At 43.1% G+C, this 21,364-nt stretch overlaps 1 protein-coding gene across 1 annotated transcript in view; it reads left to right on the forward strand.

The window, feature by feature from the left end:
• Window positions 1-21,364, forward strand: part of RNF150 (ring finger protein 150) — a 165,953-nt gene that overhangs the window by 61,206 nt on the left and 83,383 nt on the right. Inside the window, exon 2 of the mRNA XM_083173272.1 lies at window positions 10,581-10,831. Within this exon, the coding sequence (XP_083029398.1) occupies window positions 10,581-10,831 (251 nt within the window). The remainder of the gene's footprint in view (window positions 1-10,580; window positions 10,832-21,364) is intronic.

Consider the following 21,364-nt stretch of genomic DNA (forward strand, 5'->3'; position numbering starts at 1 on the left):
AGATGGTTTAAGTATGAAGAGCAAATATGTGGGTGGGTGTTTTGTGTATGATTAGAATTTCATATAATATGTGTACTATATAATATAATGTGGGGATGAGTTGTATTCATTTAATGTGTTTATGTGATTGTATTATACTGTGTGTTGGCGGTAGGACAATTATTAAATCAAATTGAAAATGATTTAAAGTTGGGGACAAGAGGTCTAAAGAGCTCATATATAGAGAAGATAGATCATTCACAGACTCCTAACCCATTTAGTGCTACTGTACTTACAGAAATTCCCCACCACAATCTGTTCCTGATGGAAGACAGGCCGGGTAAGTATACAGGTGGGAGAAAGTACAGTGTCAGTAAAGGGTGGTGCAGAGCAGTGAGCAGACTATGGGGACCCGGCATAGTTACCACAATGTGGCACAATGGTTAGATTCCTGCCTCACAGCACTAGGGGCTTGGGTTTAACTTTATATGTTAAGTGCTTTAAATGTTATTGGAATGTAGATGCTATATAAAGAATGTTCAATTTTATTACTATTTATACTGAAGCAATGGCATTGCCGATGGAGTCGATGAATGTGCATGAAACAGTTGAGAATCATGTAAATAATATAAAATATAATAACAAAAGATAATATTACAATATAATCAACACTAATATAAAAAAAAATGGGTCATGCAAATTTTCTGGTATTTCCCTACCTGTAATGTGAATTCCAATATATGTTACGTCATTATATTACCTGCTGTGATCTGTGTCTAGCTTGTGGAGCTCTGTAGCATACCGCCCAACATTCGCAGTAGGTGTTTGGTATCAGGACAGAATGATGTGCAGTATGGTGGGTCCTTACTGCATCATGGCTCCCATCCACACAGCTCTATTCAACACTGCCATATTTAGATGTGTGGCAGGGGTGGGGGGAGTGGGCACATGCACTGGAGTGGCATTCTATAAATTCTCAGTAAACAATACTGGCATACAGTACTATATGTGGGTATTCGTAAAGGTAGTATAGGTGAGAGTAGAATAAACTATACTAAAGAGATGGGTCTTAAGTAAGATTTAAAGGCTGTGAGAGATATAGATTGGGAGTGGTGGGGCACTAAGCAAGTGGGTAGCAGTTTACAAGAAGTCTTCTGGGTGGCAATAAGCATTGAGGCATTGTGCCGGGTATGGGTTTCTGTTATCGGGGGCCTTGTAGGTTAGAGAATTTCTGTTGCATTCTGGCATTTCAGATGGATTGAAACACGAATAGGTTGGTGAGGGAAGTGGCACGTGGGGTGAGTTTGTAGAGGTTAAGGCTGGAACTGGTAATCTTTAGTGTTTTTGTTGGCATCCTGGGTAAGAAAAGGCTGCATTTTGGCAGTATTTCTAAGGTGAGTGTGACACCAGGTTACGGTCAGAGGGATTTGGGGCAGAGCAATTTGGAGATAGTAAAAAAGCAAGTGGGTTACAAGATTAGTGTTCTCGCTAGGAAGCGGGTGGGCAAGGCGCAGGGCATGTGGAGGCAGCATGAACCTAAAAAGGTTATATGGCCCCGGTGTCACTATTAGGAGGTGGGCTGCCCATACACGATCACAAATGGGGGCCTGACCTGCACCGTCGGGGTGCTGGACTTCCTTCAAGCTTTCCATTTAATGCAAATAGATGCTGTGCACATGCACAAGGCTTCCATTCAAGCGGTGGTAGCACAGCACTGGCATGCTGTTTTAGAAGGGGGGGCGGTAAAAGGGGTGTTTGCTAAAATAGCCTAATGTGTAGACTATGACATAGTACAGAAGGGGAGAGGTCGGAAGAGTATCGGTATAGTAGATTTGGATGTTGCAAGTATAGAACAGTACTGGAAGCAGAATGGCCAACTTATCTCAGCAAGAGAAGAGGTGTTCTGTGAGAAAAGCTGAGGCCTGAGGACAGAACATTGGGATTCAGCTGATTGGCATAGACTTCTTATCACTTCTTAAATATTATGCCATTAAAGGTTTATGTTTCATTTGTATTAATATAAGTATTAAACTGTCCATTTGGGTTGTTTTGTCTTTTATGTAATCATCTAAAATATGTAAGGGATTGGTAGCACTTCTGTTGTTTTGGTTGTTCAGTGTTCAGCCATTTTTATTAGAAGCAACAAACATCACTTTAAAGTCATACTGATGTATATTTCCCTGGCTTAGGTAATACTAATAGGCTAGTGTCAGATGTATTTCATTTTTGGTTTTTAGTAGATACAGTAGGTCAGGTAAGAGGTAGGATCAGAACCTTGCGGGAGGTCAACAGATAGGTTACAAGTAGAATCTTTGATGGTGGGATGTATCATGTATCTCAATTGAATTGCTATACATCCTGCTCCTTTTCATATGTATATCAACATTTTTAACACCAGTAAGAACTAATACTTCCTTGCCGGGACAGCTCTTCCAAAATAGGGGCATCCTGGCAAATAAGGGACAATAAGGCTTCTAACCCAGAAGTCCTAATCCACATGCATGTCCTTCACTCAGCACATTCATAAGCCAACAGTTTTTTTCCATACTTTACCATACAAGTGGACATAGAGTTAGTTCATAATAAGCATAGGGAGTGAAGCCAGCCATGCGAGGAGATGAGGTACACTGATATGGTGTCCATGTCAACCTATGTCAATATAGACACCAGAAACTGTGGAACAAAACATTTCGACCTTTTTCTTCTCTACCTGTGGCCTGTTGACCAATAATGGTTGACCTATTGACTGTCAATGTTATTAGTGTTGACCCTATGACCCATTCCCAGGGGACTCTGAAGTTTTTGTGGTAAGTAGCTCATAGGCTTTTGTAGACAGCGCCTTCTATAGATCGTATTGCCTATTGCACAAGCTCTGGAAAATTCAGCTTTTTGGAACTTGCTGCATATTGCTGCCCCATACAATTCTAGACTTTTGAATATATATAGAAATCCTCATGTACTGTGGTCATTCTTGCCTACTTTTGAAAACTAGTTTCAGGGAGATTATATTTGGTAGTAGAACTTTGCACAGAGCCCTATTGAGGGGGCGTGTTATGCTCCTCCCAAAGGGCGTGTCTAGTTCCATATATGGAGAGATTGTGAAAATACATTGTGAACGTGGCACCTAGAAGCGTGGGTGTGTACTGCTACATCTGAGAGGAATCTTTTAAAATGACTTATATAAAAATGTAGATGAGCCCCAAAGCAGTTAGTAGGAGATCCTATACTTGGTAAAGTGCTGGGAAATGGTGCTGATGATTCAATGTACAGTATCTATCTCTCATTCCCTTTTTCCCTAAAAATGTAACAGTGTAATGTGGGCTAGATGCATTGAGGGAGATTGCTAGACTAATGAGGGAGGGAGGGAGATTGCTGTTATTTCATGGAGTCTCCTGCAGAATGCAGGAGGGTAGGCAGCTATGACTGTGGTACACCACAGAAGACAGCAGTTGCCTGAGATTTTACTGCATTTAAAAAGAACAATCCATCTCATCCTAAAGGACTTTATGCGTTGCTATAAGCAGATCAGTGATTACTTTAGTGAGTGTAGTCCCAGTGGGGATGGGAGCCTGATTGCAGTGACCTAGAGAATGGGATAAGAGGAGAGAAAGTGAGATTTGCAGTTGCTTACAAAGTAATGATGATGCAAATAGGAGGACAGAAATTATTTTCCTATTTAAAGATTTTGTTTTCTATTACATGTTACCATTTATGTGATTTGTTTACTTACTGTACATCTACATAAGTATAACTGAATAATGTGTGTGTGTGTGTGTGTGTGTGTGTGTGTATGTAGCTGTTCCACGATAACTCTTGAACACACTGACTAATCGTTGTCAAACTTTGCACACTATGTTATCGTCTTAAGGGACGATCTATGTTCAAAGATGGGTTTAATCGGACGACCCCTTAAGGGTGCAGTCATAAGGGTCCATGCTATTTCTGTTGTTTTCATGCGATTCATTGGAAAGCTTGTGACTTTCTGAATACAACCAGGGCTGCTGAAAGTGGAGCTGGGCCCCAGTAAAAAAAAAAGGGGCATAGTCAATGGGAGGGCATGGCCAATGGGAGGAAGTGTGACCATACCCCTGGAAAAAAACCCTTTGCAGCGGGTGCGAGCTGTGTGACGGCATACAGGCTGCTGCTGCAGCTGCCTCTGCCAGCGGAGACGGGGAGGATCGGTAATGGGGGAGTTAAAGGCCTATAAGGGTCCATTAAATGAAAAATGATTAAATGAAAAACAGGCCTTAAGACTAGTCAGCTCCTAATTCTCATATGCCGCTGATCAGAGCCTGAGTGGGCGTTATGTAACTGAATAATACTGCTCCATGATAATCAGTATTGTTTGTTCTGGTTGCCTGCTTATGTTAGAGATTTGAATGTGGCAAAGGAATGTTAACATATAACTGGTCATGTACAGTTGATATTGTATATTTTTTACTTAATAAAATATAACTATATTAGAAAGCAGTGTTCAGATAACTTTGTAGAAGTACTTCCCTATTAATGTTTGTTCTTCTTATTTTGTAGTTGTTTTTGTTTCCATTACATTTGTGCTTTATCAGTATGAACACCTGAATATATGAAACGTGTGCTGCTAGGGCCTAATTCAGACCTGATCGCAGGGCACATTTGTTCTCAAAATGGGCAAAACCATGTGCACTGCAGGAGGGGCAAATGTAAAAGATATAGTAAAGGCTATTTGTGTAATTTGAGTATCACATGCGGCCTCCATTGTGATAACTCAGCAATTACCCACCGTCGCTGGACCGCAAATGATACATCGTACAGTAGGTGGTCCTTTGGCATACAATGTATTGTATTTGACCCCCCTAACAGCTGACAGCAAGTGCTGTCAGATCCAACAAATCTTCCATGCAGAACTTGCGATCTCCGAATCGGGAGTTAGGCACATATATGATTCGGGCACTTTTCACCTGATTTCTCAGCCTGATCTGTTGGAACAAGTGAAAAGGGCCCAAATCATATAAGTGTATGGCCAGCTTTAGATTTGGGTGGGGTGTGTTGAAACTCACTGGTAGATGTATGAAACAGTGATAGGGGGAAAATGATAAAGTACCTGGTACTTTATCACCGGCCAATCAGGTCCTGACTGTCCCTTTTTAAACCCATACTGTAACTTAACAGTCAGGAGCTGATCGTCCGGTGATGAAGTACCAGGCACTTTATCACTTCTCCTCCCTTATCACTGCATCTACTCGTCAGTCCTCAATCATTACATAGAGACCAAAGGGTAGCTACCAGTAAAAACAGAGGATTGCCCCGGTTCACTGGCCTCTGTGTTGGCAGAATGGGGAATGGGTCAATACATTGCAGATGCATGGGCCCCATAACACACCAACTGAGCTTATAGGTGAATTTTCTGGTTTAGCTGAATAAACAAATTTCTCATTTATTTGTAAATGATTAATATTATTGCATTTTATTGAAACGGCGCCACAAGTGGTTTGCAGCGCCGTACATATGGCACACATTAGAACAATACATGGTACACAGGACTAAACCTAACACTAACTGAAGAACAAACACAGAGCACAGGTAACAATTAACAGCACAGTTCTTAGTACACAATACAGATCAGGGGCGGATTGGGAATTAAAACCAGCCCGGGAAATATCTTGAAGCAGCCCTAATGGGGGGGGGGGGGGGGCGGCGTGGTAGCGTTGTTGCGCGCCGTAGGCGCGCCAAATTTTTTTTTGTGGGCGTGGCCTATCAATATGGGGGTGTGGTCTATTTCAACGAGCTGCTGGCTATGTCCCCAGCCCCTCAGGCTGCAGAATAGGCGTATGCGTACAGCGTTTATTCTGCAGCCTGTGGGGCTGGGGAGATAGAGACAGGGGGTCTCACAACACAGTAGAGTGGCAGGGTGGAAGAGGATGCAGGGAGGGAGGGGGGATGGAGGGTGGCGTAGAATGCTGGGAGGGGAGATGCAGGCTGAGAACGAAGGGAGTGAGGACTTACACAGGGTGGCACAGGACGCAGAGTGTGAGGACAGCATGGTGGCACAGGATGCAGGGTAGGAGGGGGGAATGCAGAGTGGCAGGGGATGCAGGGAGGGGAGTCACAAAGTGGTGGAAGATGCAAGGAGGGGAGACAGTGATGCCCATTATACATATGCCACACCGTGATGCCCATTATACATATGCCACACACCGTGATGCCCATTATACATACAGTAGGAGCAAGTTTCATCTTTGCTCTTTTGGGCAGGGCTAGCCATGGATAGCCATGGCTAATCTATTGTTCTCAACTGCAATACAATACGTATTGCAGCTGAGAACAATAGAATAGCCATGGCCAAAGGAGCAAAGATGAAACTTGCTCCTACTGTATGCCACACACCGTGATGCCCATTATACATATGCCACACACCGTGATGCCCATTATACATATGCCACACACCGTGATGCCCATTATACATATGTCACACACCGTGATGCCCATTATACATATATCGCACACCATGATGCCCATTATACATATACCGCACACCGTGATGCCATTATACATATGCCACACACCGTGATGCCCATTATACATATGCCTCACACCGTGATGCTCATTATATATATGCCACACACCGTGATGTACATTATACATATGCCACACAATGTGATGCTCCATTATACATATGCCACACACCGTGATGCCCATTATACATATACCACACACCGTGATGCTCATTATACATATGCCACACACCGTGATGCCCATTATACATATGCCACACAACGTGATGCTCCATTATACATATGCCACACACCGTGATGCCCATTATACATATGCCACACACCGTGATGCCCATTATACATATACCGCACACCATGATGCCCATTATACATATACCGCACACCATGATGCCCATTATACATATACCGCACACCGTGATGCCATTATACATATGCCACACACCGTGATGCTCATTATACATATGCCTCACACCGTGATGCCCATTATACATATGCCTCACACCGTGATGCCCATTATACATATGCCTCACACCGTGATGCTCATTATACATATGCCTCACACCGTGATGCCCATTATACATATGCCACACACCGTGATGCTCATTATACATATGCCTCACACCTTGATGCCCATTACAACATATGCCGCACACAGTGATGCCCTCGGGGCGGCGCGGGGGTTGCTGCCGCTACGGCAGGGGGGGGGGGGTTGTTGCTGTCGCCACAGCCGGTGAGGGCGGGTCGGCGGGGTTGCGGACACTACTCACCACCGCCTCCGTCGACATCCAGCGGCATTGCCCAAAACAAATATGGTCGCCGCATATGAGCATTTAATATATGCATATATGCGACGGCCATATTTGTTTCGGGCAATGCTGCCATTTGTGACCAGGCTGGGCTGCGGCCGCTTCTAACGAAGGTAAGCGGCCCAGCTAGAGTGAAATCTGGTCCGGCCAATCCGCCTCTGGGTGGGACACAATCAGGGAACAGGACTGCTAACAGACATGGTTATATACCAATGCGCTCGGCGGCACAACCATGAGAGCAGAAAAATAAATGGTACTGGCAGGGGCGCACGGTGATATATATATATACACACACACACACACACATATATACATATACATATATATATATATATACACATATATATACATATATATATATATATATATGTATATATATATACATATATATGTGTATATATATATATATATGTATATATATATATATATACACATATATATATATATATATATATATATATATATATATATATATATATATATATATATATATATAGGAGGCAGGCTGCATTATTTATTATTATTTGTGGCACTTTACCGCGTCTCCTGTGGCTGCCCTCAGAGTCAGCAGTGTCAGCACTCAGCAGCATATTTGATGCTGCCCATCAAATCCGGCTCCCCAGCCCAGCGCGCAAAACAGGTCGACTCCTTCACGCTGCTGCAGCTGGGGAGCGTCACGGGCGGCTAGGCACTAGGCAGCACTTCATGCAGACCGCGGGAGCAGCTGTGTGCGCTCGCGCATGCGCACCAGCCCTCCCGCGGCCATTTTAAGTTTGGGAGCTTCCGAGGCCGGCCGCGGCCATCTTTAATAAGGGAATGGACGGTGCTGCGGCCGCGGACAGCACAGAGACAGCTGTTCGGCCGGCCGCGGCCCTGATAAGGAGGTAGGGCGGCCACTTCGGCTACAAAATGTGCCGGCCCACCGGGAAACGGCCCGGTTTCCCGGTGGGCCAATCCGCCCCTGATACAGATAAGATGTAGGGAATGTATTACCCTTATTTCAATGATATGTATCAGCTTTATTGTGTTAACACATCTGCAAACATGTTATCAAACCTATATACCAATCTTAAATACAATACTGTGAACAAGTTGGGTTGGAGAAAGTGGAGCAAACATGTATTTTATACCAAGATATATTATTGCCGCTGTCATTTTTATTCGCTTTTCTGTGCACTAAAATCATAGTAATCTTCTGCAGATTTCTTTTCTCTGACATCTCACCCCCTGCAGTTATATTGTAAGATTAAGTGTCGGTGTGTTTCAGCATTTAACTAAAGATAGCCGTTTCATGTTCAGTCCAGCTTTTCTGATAATAAAATGTTAAGGTGGCATTGTAATCCCCACATGAAACCTTTTGTGGCACTTTAAAAACAATAAAGAATGACTTGTCTTGATAGTTTCTTGCTAAAGACAACAATACTCAGTAGTTAAGAAAATGATCGCACATAAAATGTCTAGAAACTGCAGGTTTATGTGAAGTTGTCTGAAATAACGATACATTAGACCTTTGATGTGACTCTGTAACCAACAAAATGCAAGGAAGAAAATAATGGTAAATTAGGAAAAGCGTGAAATACAAAAACTAGAGGCATTAGGGCTCGCTATGCAGCAGTAGTTCGCAGCTTAGCGAGCCCTGAAATGTTGCACGTCCACCCCCGACGTGGGGGGATGTACGTGAACACATCCCCTCACATGTTGCCGAAGGGGAGAGAAATCGTTTGATTCGATAATTTCGTCCGAACTCTTGGGAAGGACTCCTCTCAGAAATACAGTTGTGTAACCCCCAAGCCCCCAGTGGACAAGAACAAGATGGATGCATTCTGCCAGAACTATCCCAGGTTGTTTATGATTGAAGTATGTCAAAACCTCAGCACTCTCCCTTACCATTTGAGCACAACAAGGCTGCATCTGGAGGGGTGCATATGCCTGCGCCAAACAATTGGGTTCCTTTTTAAAGAAACAAAATCAGATAAAATGAGTGTTTGTAAAAACGGCACTCCCAAAACAAGTGCTGTTGCATTGTAAGGGGTGAGATGTTACACTGGTGTTTTATATCATACATTTAAAAAAAAAAAACAGCACAAATCTGACTTTTTGCTTTCATTATTCTTTATTGAATACATGTATTATTTTAGGAATGAATAGTTCCAAAAAAAATAATCTGATATGATTGTTCATAAGATTCACCATACTGCTGGTGAACCTCATCACCAACAGTGATAACTAGAGACAGGATTATATGCATTTGCATATTTGCCTATGCATTTGCATATTTTGCCCATTCTCACTGGTTATTGCATATTTTACCTAAAATCTAGTGATGGTGCATATTTTAGGCCCCACCCGCGAGTTACAGCACTGCTTTGCCCTGCTGCTGCTGGCCAGGTAGTGGTAGAGTGTGCAGGCTGGGGCAATATGTGCACAGTGTGGGGAACCTTGGATGTACGCTATGTCTGACACTGCTCTAGGCTGCCAATCCATGTTGATAAAAGTCAGTCTGGGCAGATGCCATTACGAAGCTCCTGAACCTTTGCCTGCCCCTGGCCTGGGACTTTACACCAAGAGACAGACTTCTGCAGCAGAGGAGGCGGGCAGAAGGGTTGTGACATCACGCGGCGCAGAGGAAATGCCGTGTCACAGTGCGTATGCGGAGCAGGGAGGAAGCCTTCCACTGCGCCGCCCTCACACACTATGCTGACATTTGATCCATCCGCACTGGAGATGAGGGTCCGTGTAGTTGATGCAAGAAGAGCTTTGGACACTGCAGTCTGCTGTAGCAGCCAGCATACTGACATCTGCAGATGCCGTGGGCCTATTTTTGAGGTTTATTTGCAACTAATTTTATGCTGATTTTTAAATAAGTAAAAAATTACTTTTTTTATTATTTAATGTAGCATATTTTAACACTTTTCATGCATATTTTAAGTATTTTTCATGCATATTTCAAGCTTTTTATGTTGCATATAATCCTGTCTCTAGTGATAACCAAGCTACTGTAGCAGTGATATTGTCAATAGTAGTTTTGCCCTGCAGTAAAAGCCCTGCTAATATGCTGATCAGTGTGGGTGATGCATACAGGGAAAGAATTGCTCTGCTAAGATATAAAAACGTGTTTAGCTAAACTGAAAGCGGTTACAGTCATTAATCAATAGTGCAATCATTTGATGAGCTACTTCAGCGCTGAAAGTCTTTGGAATGGGCTTCTGAGTCACCTATAAAAATGAATTGGTTCCGTAACTTATATCTGACCTTGCAGATAATTGCTGTTGTATTCTTAACATTGTTTTCTTCTCTCTGGCAGGTATTGAAGATATCGTAGCAATAATGATCCCGGAGCCTAAAGGGAAAGAGATAGCAAGCTTAATAGAAAAGAACCTTAATGTGACTATTTACATTACAATTGGAACACGGAACTTACAAAAATTTGTCAGCCGTACGTCAGTGGTGTTTGTTTCCATATCCTTTATTGTCCTTATGATCATCTCTCTGGCCTGGCTAGTATTCTACTATATCCAGAGGTTCAGATATGCAAATGCTCGAGACAGAAACCAGGTGAGTACCATAGATTTCTCTAATAATACTTTGTAGAAGGGGATAAGGAATAGCTATCAGAATGAAAGCTGAAGTATTGGTGAGCTTGGTCAACAGGGCCACACAATTGCCCGTTGGGCAGCAGAATGAGGTGATAGGGCACATAGGACCAGCCTTATTGCCACCACTTCAGCCATTTCAGTGCCCTTGTTTGGGCAATCCATATGTAAAACACCATTATTTAAATGAGTGCTCATACTAAATGTTGATATGGGTTGGATACGAAATGCTGGAAGTCAGGATACTGACCGACAGGATCCCGCTGATCACATTGTTGACAGATTCCAGTGAGTATTCTAACCCTCCTTCCAGCTGCCTAACTGTCTTCTTCGGCCGTCCCCCTTAGTGCCTAATACTCACTGTCTGGATCCTCTGCATTGTGACCTTTTGGATTCTGCTGTCGGGAATCTGACGGTCTGGACCCTCACTACATTCCACTGATATTATATAGTTCTTAAGGCATTTATTTTGTGTAACATTTGTAGGTAAAGTACAGCTATCGTTATCAATTACAAATTCATTACAGAAAATTATAACTGCTATCAATTTGGTCATTCTTTAGCACCGCCAATAAAAACCACAGATTTTGGTGTGTGCAATATCAGCTTTTATCAACTTCATAAGGAAAAAAAAAATAGTGTCATTGGATTATGGTGAACCGTTTAAGCCTAGTACTTATGGAATGGTGCGCTAAGCAGCTCTGAGATACTTCCAAAATAAATTGTGACACATCACACTTCCACATACAATACAAAGTTCTGTTTTTGGTGTTGTAGGCTTAATAGTAACTTTTTTTTTTACATTTATAAATTGGGACCATGAATGCAGCTGCAGCAGTCAAACTAAACATCTTACCTGCCCAAGTACAGAATTGTAACCTGGACATGTTTTTTGCCCTTAAGGTGTGTACACACGGTGAGATCTCACTTTCTATTCGACCCCTATTCGATCTGTGTCTGGATCTGGGTTGGTTACAGTGGTCACATTTGATTTTGACTATGTAGTACAGATCTATACTAGCTAGTCTTTCCTGCCAATTCTATTTCTCTATTCGATTTACACTACACGGGAGCGCGTATGGGGATTGAATCTGCATTGCATGTAGGAAAACCATTCAATGCCCATTCGATTTCCTATTCGATTTTACTTCTATAAGCAATATCGAATACAAAAATAGTGCATATCTCACCGTGTGTACCCTCTATTAAACTTGCCAATGCAGAACAGCATATATCATGATAATGGAGAATAAAGTGCTCATGTAACGCTTAATGCTGCAATACGCCATACTGTATATTCTCCAAATTAAAGCCTTGATTTTACTTTGGTGTATTTATATAGAGCATTACAAAATGCCCATCTCCATACCTTTTAGAACACAAGTATAACACCAATAATGTAACTTTTTCTACTTGTTGTATATACTGTAACTAGCGACCCACCGCTGCTTCGCACGGGTACATTGTTAAGGGTCACTAGTACATTATATCAGTGTATGATGTAAGTGACTGTAATGGATCAGTAACATGGCGCTGGCAGCGACAGTACAGAGGAAATTGGATTCCCCCATGGGTATCTGTGACAGAATATGGCACCCCCCAGAGGTATGAGTCACCACAAAAGCCACCGGCCCCCACCCAACTTCAGGACATGGTCCCTGGGGTACTCATCAATGCTTCCTGGGAAGGAGAGTCACTCTCCAGCATCTCACTTCCAGCTGACACAGGTGGGAGTGTAAGCCAATCCACCCTGCGCTGGGCTTCTCTGTCCACCAGCTTCCAGCTGATCTCCATTCCGACTACTACTGCTGTCAACTATACACAGCCAGAGACACCACCGTGCCACGTGACCCGTGCCGGGCAATCAGCCGTCCCCCTCTCTCTACCTGCTCTGTCCCAGCGGCAGCTCTGCTTTTCGAAGACTGAGCGCTGACACCACCCAGCCGACCTGCCCCTAGCTGAGTCTTCCCACACATACTGTCTGGCCATGCCGCAGTAATTTTTCTGTGACTTAATTCACTAAATCTTCATTGCTCATCTCCCATATGGGATACGCCAAATGTTAATGTACCAAAACCTTCCTCAAGAACTGCACTACACGAGAGCCTGTGCAAGCTCAGTTCAAGGTCATTAGTTTTTTGTCCCTACACATTTGGGTGGGTGGGTGGGTTGGGGGACGTAGATAGTTAGTAGGGGGGGATTGTTGGGCACTATTTAAGGGATCCAAGTATACCTGGGTTGGGGTTTAGGTCATACAGGGAGGGGGGTTGCTTTGTGGGGGTTTTATTTTATTTCTTGTTAGACACGTCGTTGTTGCTATCCTATGTTGATTGTAGCTTGAGTGGATACAAAGATTCTGTTTATACTATGTGACAGAGGGGATTGTCCATCTAGTTTTCATAAGACCGTTTTATGTACATTCCCGCTACTTTTACACCAGACACTTACCCGAATGGCGCCTTCGGGTATTTCTGTTGGTAGAAATATATGGGAATTATTTCTTATATCCTGTAATAAATACATGTCTCCTTTGGTATGATTGCACTATGCTAAGTGTTTACCTTTATATATACCACCTATACAATGCCGTGTCTATTTGTTTGTTTGTCTTGTTTAATTGTGTGTGAAAAATCAATAAAAAATTATTGGGTACTTATGTAGTAACTGGGCTGCCGATTTCTAAATCGGGTCGGATCGGGAGATCGCATCGCATCGCATGCGACCATGCGATTCGATGCGATGCGATGCGATGCGATGACCCGATTTTTCCATAGGAATCAATGTTAAAATGGACTGAGTCCATTTTAACATGGAATTCAATGGGAAAAATGGGTCCTTTTCATACCCCTACTATCCAAGTGGGCATGGAGTTGGATATAAACCTGTGGCGAGCGTAGCGAGCCACCGAGCCCGAAGCGTGGCGAGCGAAGCGAGCCCCGCGAGGGGACGAATACCGTCCCCTCGCGGGGCTCGCTTCGCTCGCCACGCTTCGGGCTCGGTGGCTCGCTACGCTCGCCACAGGTTTATATCCAACTCCATGCCCACTTGGATAGTAGGGGTATGAAAAGGACCCATTTTTCCATAGGAATCATTTTAACATTGATTCCTATGGAAAAATCGGGTCATCGCATCCGATATCGCATCCGATATCGGATGCGATGCGATATCGCATCGCATCGCATCTGATTGTATGCCTTAACTTAAGGCATACAATCAAAAAATCGGCAGCCCAGATACTACATAAGTACCAATTATTGAATTTAAAAGAACTGCACTACACAATAGTGAAAACTGCATAAAAATTCAACCTGTGGTTTCCGAAATTAGCGCGTTCAGACAGGCAGACAGACGTGCTTCGGGGACTTTATTTTATACTATGTAAGGATATCACTATGGTTTACTGTTTGTATATCATTAACAAAATAACAACACTTGTGGATGGTCAGTGCCTGTGCCTAACCAGAGGTGTTGGGTTAATGTCTCCACAAGTGTTGTTCTTATTTTCATAATAACACCATCCGGCATATTGGTGTCACACCTGATAGGGTGACACCTGGATGTGTTCTTCACCCTACTTGTGACACCTTTGCTTACCACTAATCCACCTCTGAAAGTAGTTACAAATACTTTAATAAGGAAACTGTTATTTCATGTTAAAATATATTCTTAATTTATTATGTAGTAAAAACATACCATCACTACAGTTTGAAATATGGGGGTTATTCTAGTCCATTCTTTCTGACAAAATCCTTCTTAGATGGACAAAACCATGTGCACTGCGGGTGGGGCAGATGTAACTTGTGCAGAGAGAATTAGATTTGGGTGGGGTTTTTCTTCAAAGTGAGATCTATATTGAAGTGTAAAATCATGCAGTCAGTATTTTCCCTGCACAGAAACAAAATAACTTGCCCAAATCTAATTCTCTCTGCACATGTTACATCTGCCCCCCTGCAGTGCACATGGTTTTGTCCATCTAAGAAGGATTTTGTCAGAAAGAATGAACTAGAATAAACCCCATTGATTTGTACCTGTATTATCAGCTTTTTATAGCAAAACTATTAATTATTTATTATGTTCTATTCTCTTCTACTATATTTTTACTTTAAAAAAGCTGCTAATAGGCAGATGTTACAATTTAATGTTAACCAGATGTGGAGGATTTGCAAAGAAAACTGTTTCCCACCAAGGAATCGCGCTGAAAACGTTGTCATTAAACAGTGAGAGTAAACTTTTTTTCCCTCCACATGTAAAAAAAAAACGTCTATAATAAATATCTTCGAGGAGTTTATACACAGGGGCTCTGTGTGTCTGTTGATATAGACACATAAGGCAAGGTCTATGTGAGGGACTGTTTTTAATTGCACACAGCTTTATGGGTTAGTAAATTTAGCAAAGTATGTCCGGGAGAAAAAACCTCAATCATAACACATTTTACTTTTTTAGTGTGTGAAGCTTACATCTGGCAGGGCGCTACTTCTACACTACTGAAAACATAGCTGGTTTTTTTTATAGCTGTTTTTTTTTTATAATTTTTTGTTTATTTACAAAATGTTTTAGCAGGAATACATTGCATTGCATATGAACTCTTATTTCCTTTGTGTATTTATATCATTTTTAATATTTCAGAAAATAAGCTATTTTGTATGATGGTTACACACTTGCTTGCATTATGAAATAAAATGTTTTCAAATTAAATTAACTGTAATAGTTTGGGTAAATTGTTCCAAACTTGTGTTGTCCAGTAGGCAAATGTGGTTAAACCAGATTGTTTTTTAGATTTTATGGTTTGGGAGTGAATCTAAGGTGATAAGTTCTGTGTGCTGCAGGTAATATGGATTGGTGCAGAGTGTTGGACAACTTGTTTAACCCCTTCCCGACATTTGACGTACATTTACGTCATGGCCGGGAGGTACTTCCCGACACATGGCATAAATGTACGTCATGACTTTAAACTGTCACTGCGTCTCGAGACGCAGTGACAGAGGGACGATGTCTGCTGTCCCTGACAGCAGACATGTCCCTGCATGCCCAGGGGGGGCTGCGATGTCGCCCCCCCGTCGGCGATCGCTGTGATTGGCTGTTCAGTGTGAACAGCCATTCACAGCGTTTTCCTGTGTTACCAGCGAATCGGACGCTCGGTAACACAGGTGTCAATCACCGCCGGGCGTCAGGGGGCATGAGGGGGTCATCGGTGACGATGACACCTCACCTCACCCCACCTGCCCCCAAGGCTGTGATTGGTCCGTGGGACCCACGGACCAATCACAGCCAAGGCGCGACATTTAAACTGACGGTGACTGCGCTGCAGACGCCATTCCGGTCTGGAATAGCGTGCAGAACGGTCACCGTGCCTGCCTGCCGTGAATACCGACCTGATCCTTGCTAATACTTACCTGATCCTTGCAAATACCTTACCTGATCACCTTATCACTGCTTGTAGCGTGCTGGACGCTTCCTGGATCTGACTTCCTGAGACTTCCTGCTGCTGCTGCAGTGTGATAGAGAGATAGAGAGATAGAGAGAGAGATAGAGAGAGATAGAGAGAGATAGAGAGATAGTGACAGAGAGAGCTATATTTTGTGTCTGCTACCCCCCCTTTTTGGGGGTGCAGGGGTTTTCTATATATATATAACTGTCAGTGCTGCTGCTGCAGTGTCATACAGTGATAGATAGTGATAGATAGTGATAGATAGTGAGAGGTAGAGAGATAGAGAGATTTGTGTCTGCTACCCCCCCTTTTTGGGGGTGCAGGGGTTTTATTTTATATATATAACTGTCAGTGCTGCTGCTGCAGTGTCATAGAGTGATAGATAGTGATAGATAGTGAGAGATAGAGAGATAGAGAGAGATAGTGACAGAGAGTGATAGAGAGTGTATATTTTGTGTCTGCTACCCCCCCTTTTTGGGGGTGCAGTTTTTTTTTATACATATAACTGTCAGTGCTGCTGCTGCAGTGTCCTAGAGTGATAGATAGTGAGAGATAGTGAGAGATAGAGAGATAGAGAGAGATAGTGACAGAGAGTGATAGAGAGTGTATATTTTGTGTCTGCTACCCCCCCTTTTGTGCTGATCAGTATATCTGTGCTGATCAGCAACTTTTTGGGGGCGCAGAGGTTTTTTTTTTTATATATATACCTGTCAGTTGCTGCCAGTTGCACTGTCAGTTGCACCAAAGGTTGTGCGCCTGCTGTCCCTCACTGGTAATCAGTGTCGCATCACTGATCACCTTTTTTTTTTTTGTGAGTGCTGTGGGGTCTTTTTTTAATTTTTTTTTTACACACACTGATTTTGTGGGTGTCCTGTGGCCACTGTGCGCCGATCAGTGACGTACATCACTGATCAGCTTTTTCGGTACAGGGTTGATCAATTTTTTTTTTTTTTTTTGATCAGATTCCTGTTGCCTTTGAGCGCTGTTCAGTGACAGACGTTACTGACCAACATCTGTGCTCAATTTTTGGCGCAGGACCTTTTTTTTTTTTTTTAACCCCTTCAATTTTTTATTTTTAACCCCTTCATTTTTTTTTTTTTATTGGTATAAAGTATTTTTTTTTTTCTGCACCACATACACACTACATACCCCCCGGATTGAAATAAAGTTTGTACCCCCCCCTACACTATACACGTGTTGAAACATTTCACTACCAGTAACACAAAAATAAAAATGGCATCCCAAATGTCCTCCCAAATGTCCTCCCAAATGTCCTCCCAAATGTCCTCCCAGTCATCCAGGAGAATGTATTCAGTGGAGGAGGCATATGCCATGCTTGCTTCTGACTCTGACACAGCCAGTGATGCAAGCGGGGAATTTGAAGGATTCGTCTTAAGCTCCTCTTCCTCCTCTGGTGATGAGGGACCCCCTCAAAGACGCCCCCGTAGATCAGCTGAGATTCCCCCCCCCAATAATTGATCTAGTATGGACCCCACCACCAGACAATTTTGAGCCCCAGGTTCCTGAGTTTTTGGCCATGCCAGGAATCCAATTTGATTCCACAGGTCTCAGAGAAATTGACTTTTTCAAATTATTTTTCTCTGATGATTTTATAAATTTAATGGTGGACCAAACTAATTTATATGCCCAGCAGTTTATTGCTCAAAACCCCACGTCATCATTTGCTAGGTGGACCCCTGTAGATGCAGTAGAGATGATGACGTTTTGGGGTCTGGTGTTTCATATGGGCATAGTAAAAAAGCCAGAAATTAGGCAATATTGGAGTACAGATGTTCTGTACAGTACTCCATTTTACCGTATGGCCATGCCCCGGACTCGATTTGAGACAATTCTTAAATTTATACATTACACCGATAATGCACAGTGCCCACCCAGAGATGATCCCACCTTTGACCGGCTATTCAAAGTCAGGCCGGTCATTGATCATTTCAGTGCCAAATTTGAAGAGGTGTACATCCCTGAAAAATTTATTTGTATCGACGAGTCCCTTATACATTTTAAAGGAAGGGTTAAATTCCGCCAGTACCTTCCCAGTAAGAGGGCAAGGTATGGCATAAAAATGTATAAACTGTGTGAAAGCACCTCAGGGTACACCCACAGGTTTAGGGTTTATGAAGGGAAGGATTCAAGAATTCAACCGCCAGAATGCCCCCCCTCCCTCGTAGGTGTTAGTGGGAAAATTGTCTGGGATTTAGTGCACCCCTTCCTGGATAAAGGTTATCACCTCTATGTGGATAACTTTTACACTAGCATCCCCCTGTTTAAGGCCCTTGGTTCAAGAGGTACAGCAGCTTGCGGTACTGTGCGCAAGAACCAAAGAGGCCTCCCAAAAACGCACATTGCCCAAGTAATGAGAAGGGGTGAAAGCAGGGGAATATGCACCGAAAATATGTTGTTGGTCAAATATAAGGACAAGAGGGATGTCCTTATACTGACAACAATTCACGGAGACAGTACCACCTCCGTCCCTGTACGAGGTACCAGTACCCACACCTCCAAACCTAATTGTATCCTGGATTACAATAGGTACATGGGCGGAGTGGATCTTTCAGATCAGGTACTGAAGCCGTACAGTGCCCTGCGGAAAACAAAAATCTGGTACAAGAAGGTGGCCGTGTATATCATCCAGATGGCACTGTATAACGCTTACGTGCTATTCCGTTCTACCGGCCAGAGGGGGACATTTATGCACTTTCAAGAGGAAGTCATAAAGGGCCTAATATTTGGGAACCAGCAGGCAGAGGGCCCCAGTACTTCTAGTACTGGCCCCCGTATTGTACCAGGGCAGCATTTTCCTGATGAAATCCCCTCCACTGGAAAAAAGGGCAGGACACAAAAAAGGTGCAAAGTTTGCTATAAAAAGGGAATAAGAAAGCAAACTATTTTCCAGTGTGACACTTGCCCCGACAAACCCGGCCTATGTATAAAGGAGTGTTTTAAAATATACCACACATCTATGGAATATTAGGTTCATAATTTCACCGTGCTTCGGGGGTCTTGCTAATGCCACATAGCACCCACCATTCATTCCACCAGAATCTGAGCCGCAAAATCCAAAAATCACTCCTTCCCTTCTGAGTCCTGCCATGCACCCAACTGGTATTTTTTGGTCACATGTGAGGCATTGCCGTACTCGGGAGAAATTGGGGCACAGATTTTGGGGTGCTTTGTCTCCTTCATTCCTTGTGAAAATGAAAAATTTTGAGCCAGAACTGCATTTTTGTGTAAAAAAATGTAATTTTTCATGTTCACTGCCCAGTTTTATCAAAATTGGTGAAACCCCTGGGGGTTTGAAATGTACACTATACCCCTATATGAATTCCCTGAGGGGTGTAGTTTGCAAAATGGGGTCACTTGTGGGGGGGTTCCACTGTATTGGTGCTTTGGGGGTCTTGCTAATGCGACATAGCACCCACCATCATTCCACCAGAATTTGTGCTGCAAAATCCAAATATCACTCCTTCCCTTCTGAGTCCTGCCACTTTTTGGTCACACATGAGGCATTGCCGTACTCGGGAGAAATTGGGGCACAGATTTTGGGGTGCTTTGTCTCCTTCATTCCTTCTGAAAATGAAAAATTTTGAGCCAGAACTGCATTTTTGTGTAAAAAAATGTAATTTTTCATTTTCACTGCCCACTTGTATCAAAATTGGTGAAACCCCTGGGGGTTTGAAATGTACACTATACCCCTAGATGAATTCCCTGAGGGGTGTAGTTTGCAAAATGGGGTGACTTGTGGGGGGGTTCCACTGTATTGGTGCAACATAGCACCCACCATTCATTCCACCAGAATCTGTGCTGCAAAATCCAAAAATCACTCCTTCCCTTCTGAGTCCTGCCATGCACCCAACTGGTATTTTTTGGTCACATGTGAGGCATTGCCATACTCGGGAGAAATTGGGGCACAGATTTTGGGGTGCTTTTTCTCCTTCATACCTTCTGAAAATGAAAAATTTTGAGCCAGAACTGCATTTTTGTGTAAAAAATGTAATTTTTCATGTTCACTGCCCACTTGTATCAAAATTGGTGAAACCCCTGGGGGTTTGAAATGTACACTATACCCCTAGATGAATTCCCTGAGGGGTGTAGTTTGCAAAATGGGGTCACTTGTGGGGGGGTTCCACTGTATTGGTGCTTGGGGGGTCTTGCTAATGCGACATAGCACCCACCAAAATTCCACCAGAATCTGAGCTGCAAAATCCAAAAATCACTCCTTCCCTTTTGAGTCCTGCCATGCACCCAACTGGTATTTTTTGGTCACATGTGAGGCATTGCCGTACTCGGGAGAAATTGGGGCACAGATTTTGGGGTGCTTTTTCTCCTTCATACCTTCTGAAAATGAAAAATTTTGAGCCAGAACTGCATTTTTGTGTAAAAAATGTAATTTTTCATGTTCACTGCCCACTTGTATCAAAATTGGTGAAACCCCTGGGGGTTTGAAATGTACACTATACCCCTAGATGAATTCCCTGAGGGGTGTAGTTTGCAAAATGGGGTGACTTGTGGGGGGGTTCCACTGTATTGGTGCTTGGGGGGTCTTGCTAATGCCACATAGCACCCACCAACATTCCACCAGAATCTGAGCTGCAAAATCCAAAAATCACTCCTTCCCTTCTGAGTCCTGCCATGCACCCAAATGGTATTTTTTGGTCACATGTGAGGCATTGCCGTACTCGGGAGAAATTGGGGCACAGATTTTGGGGTGCTTTGTCTCCTTCATACCTTCTGAAAATGAAAAATTTTGAGCCAGAACTGCATTTTTGTGTAAAAAAATGTAATTTTTCATTTTCACTGCCCACTTGTATCAAAATTGGTGAAACCCCTGGGGGTTTGAAATGTACACTATACCCCTAGATGAATTCCCTGAGGGGTGTACTTTGCAAAATGGGGTGACTTGTGGGGGGGTTCCACTGTATTGGTGCAACATAGCACCCACCATTCATTCCACCAAAATCTGTGCTGCAAAATCCAAAAATCACTCCTTCCGTTCTGAGTCCTGCCATGCACCCAACTGGTATTTTTTGGTCACATGTGAGGCATTTCCGT

The sequence above is a fragment of the Crinia signifera genome, chromosome 1, assembly GCF_055691185.1.
Source record: "Crinia signifera chromosome 1, ASM5569118v1, whole genome shotgun sequence".
Classification (NCBI taxonomy): domain Eukaryota; kingdom Metazoa; phylum Chordata; class Amphibia; order Anura; family Myobatrachidae; genus Crinia; species Crinia signifera.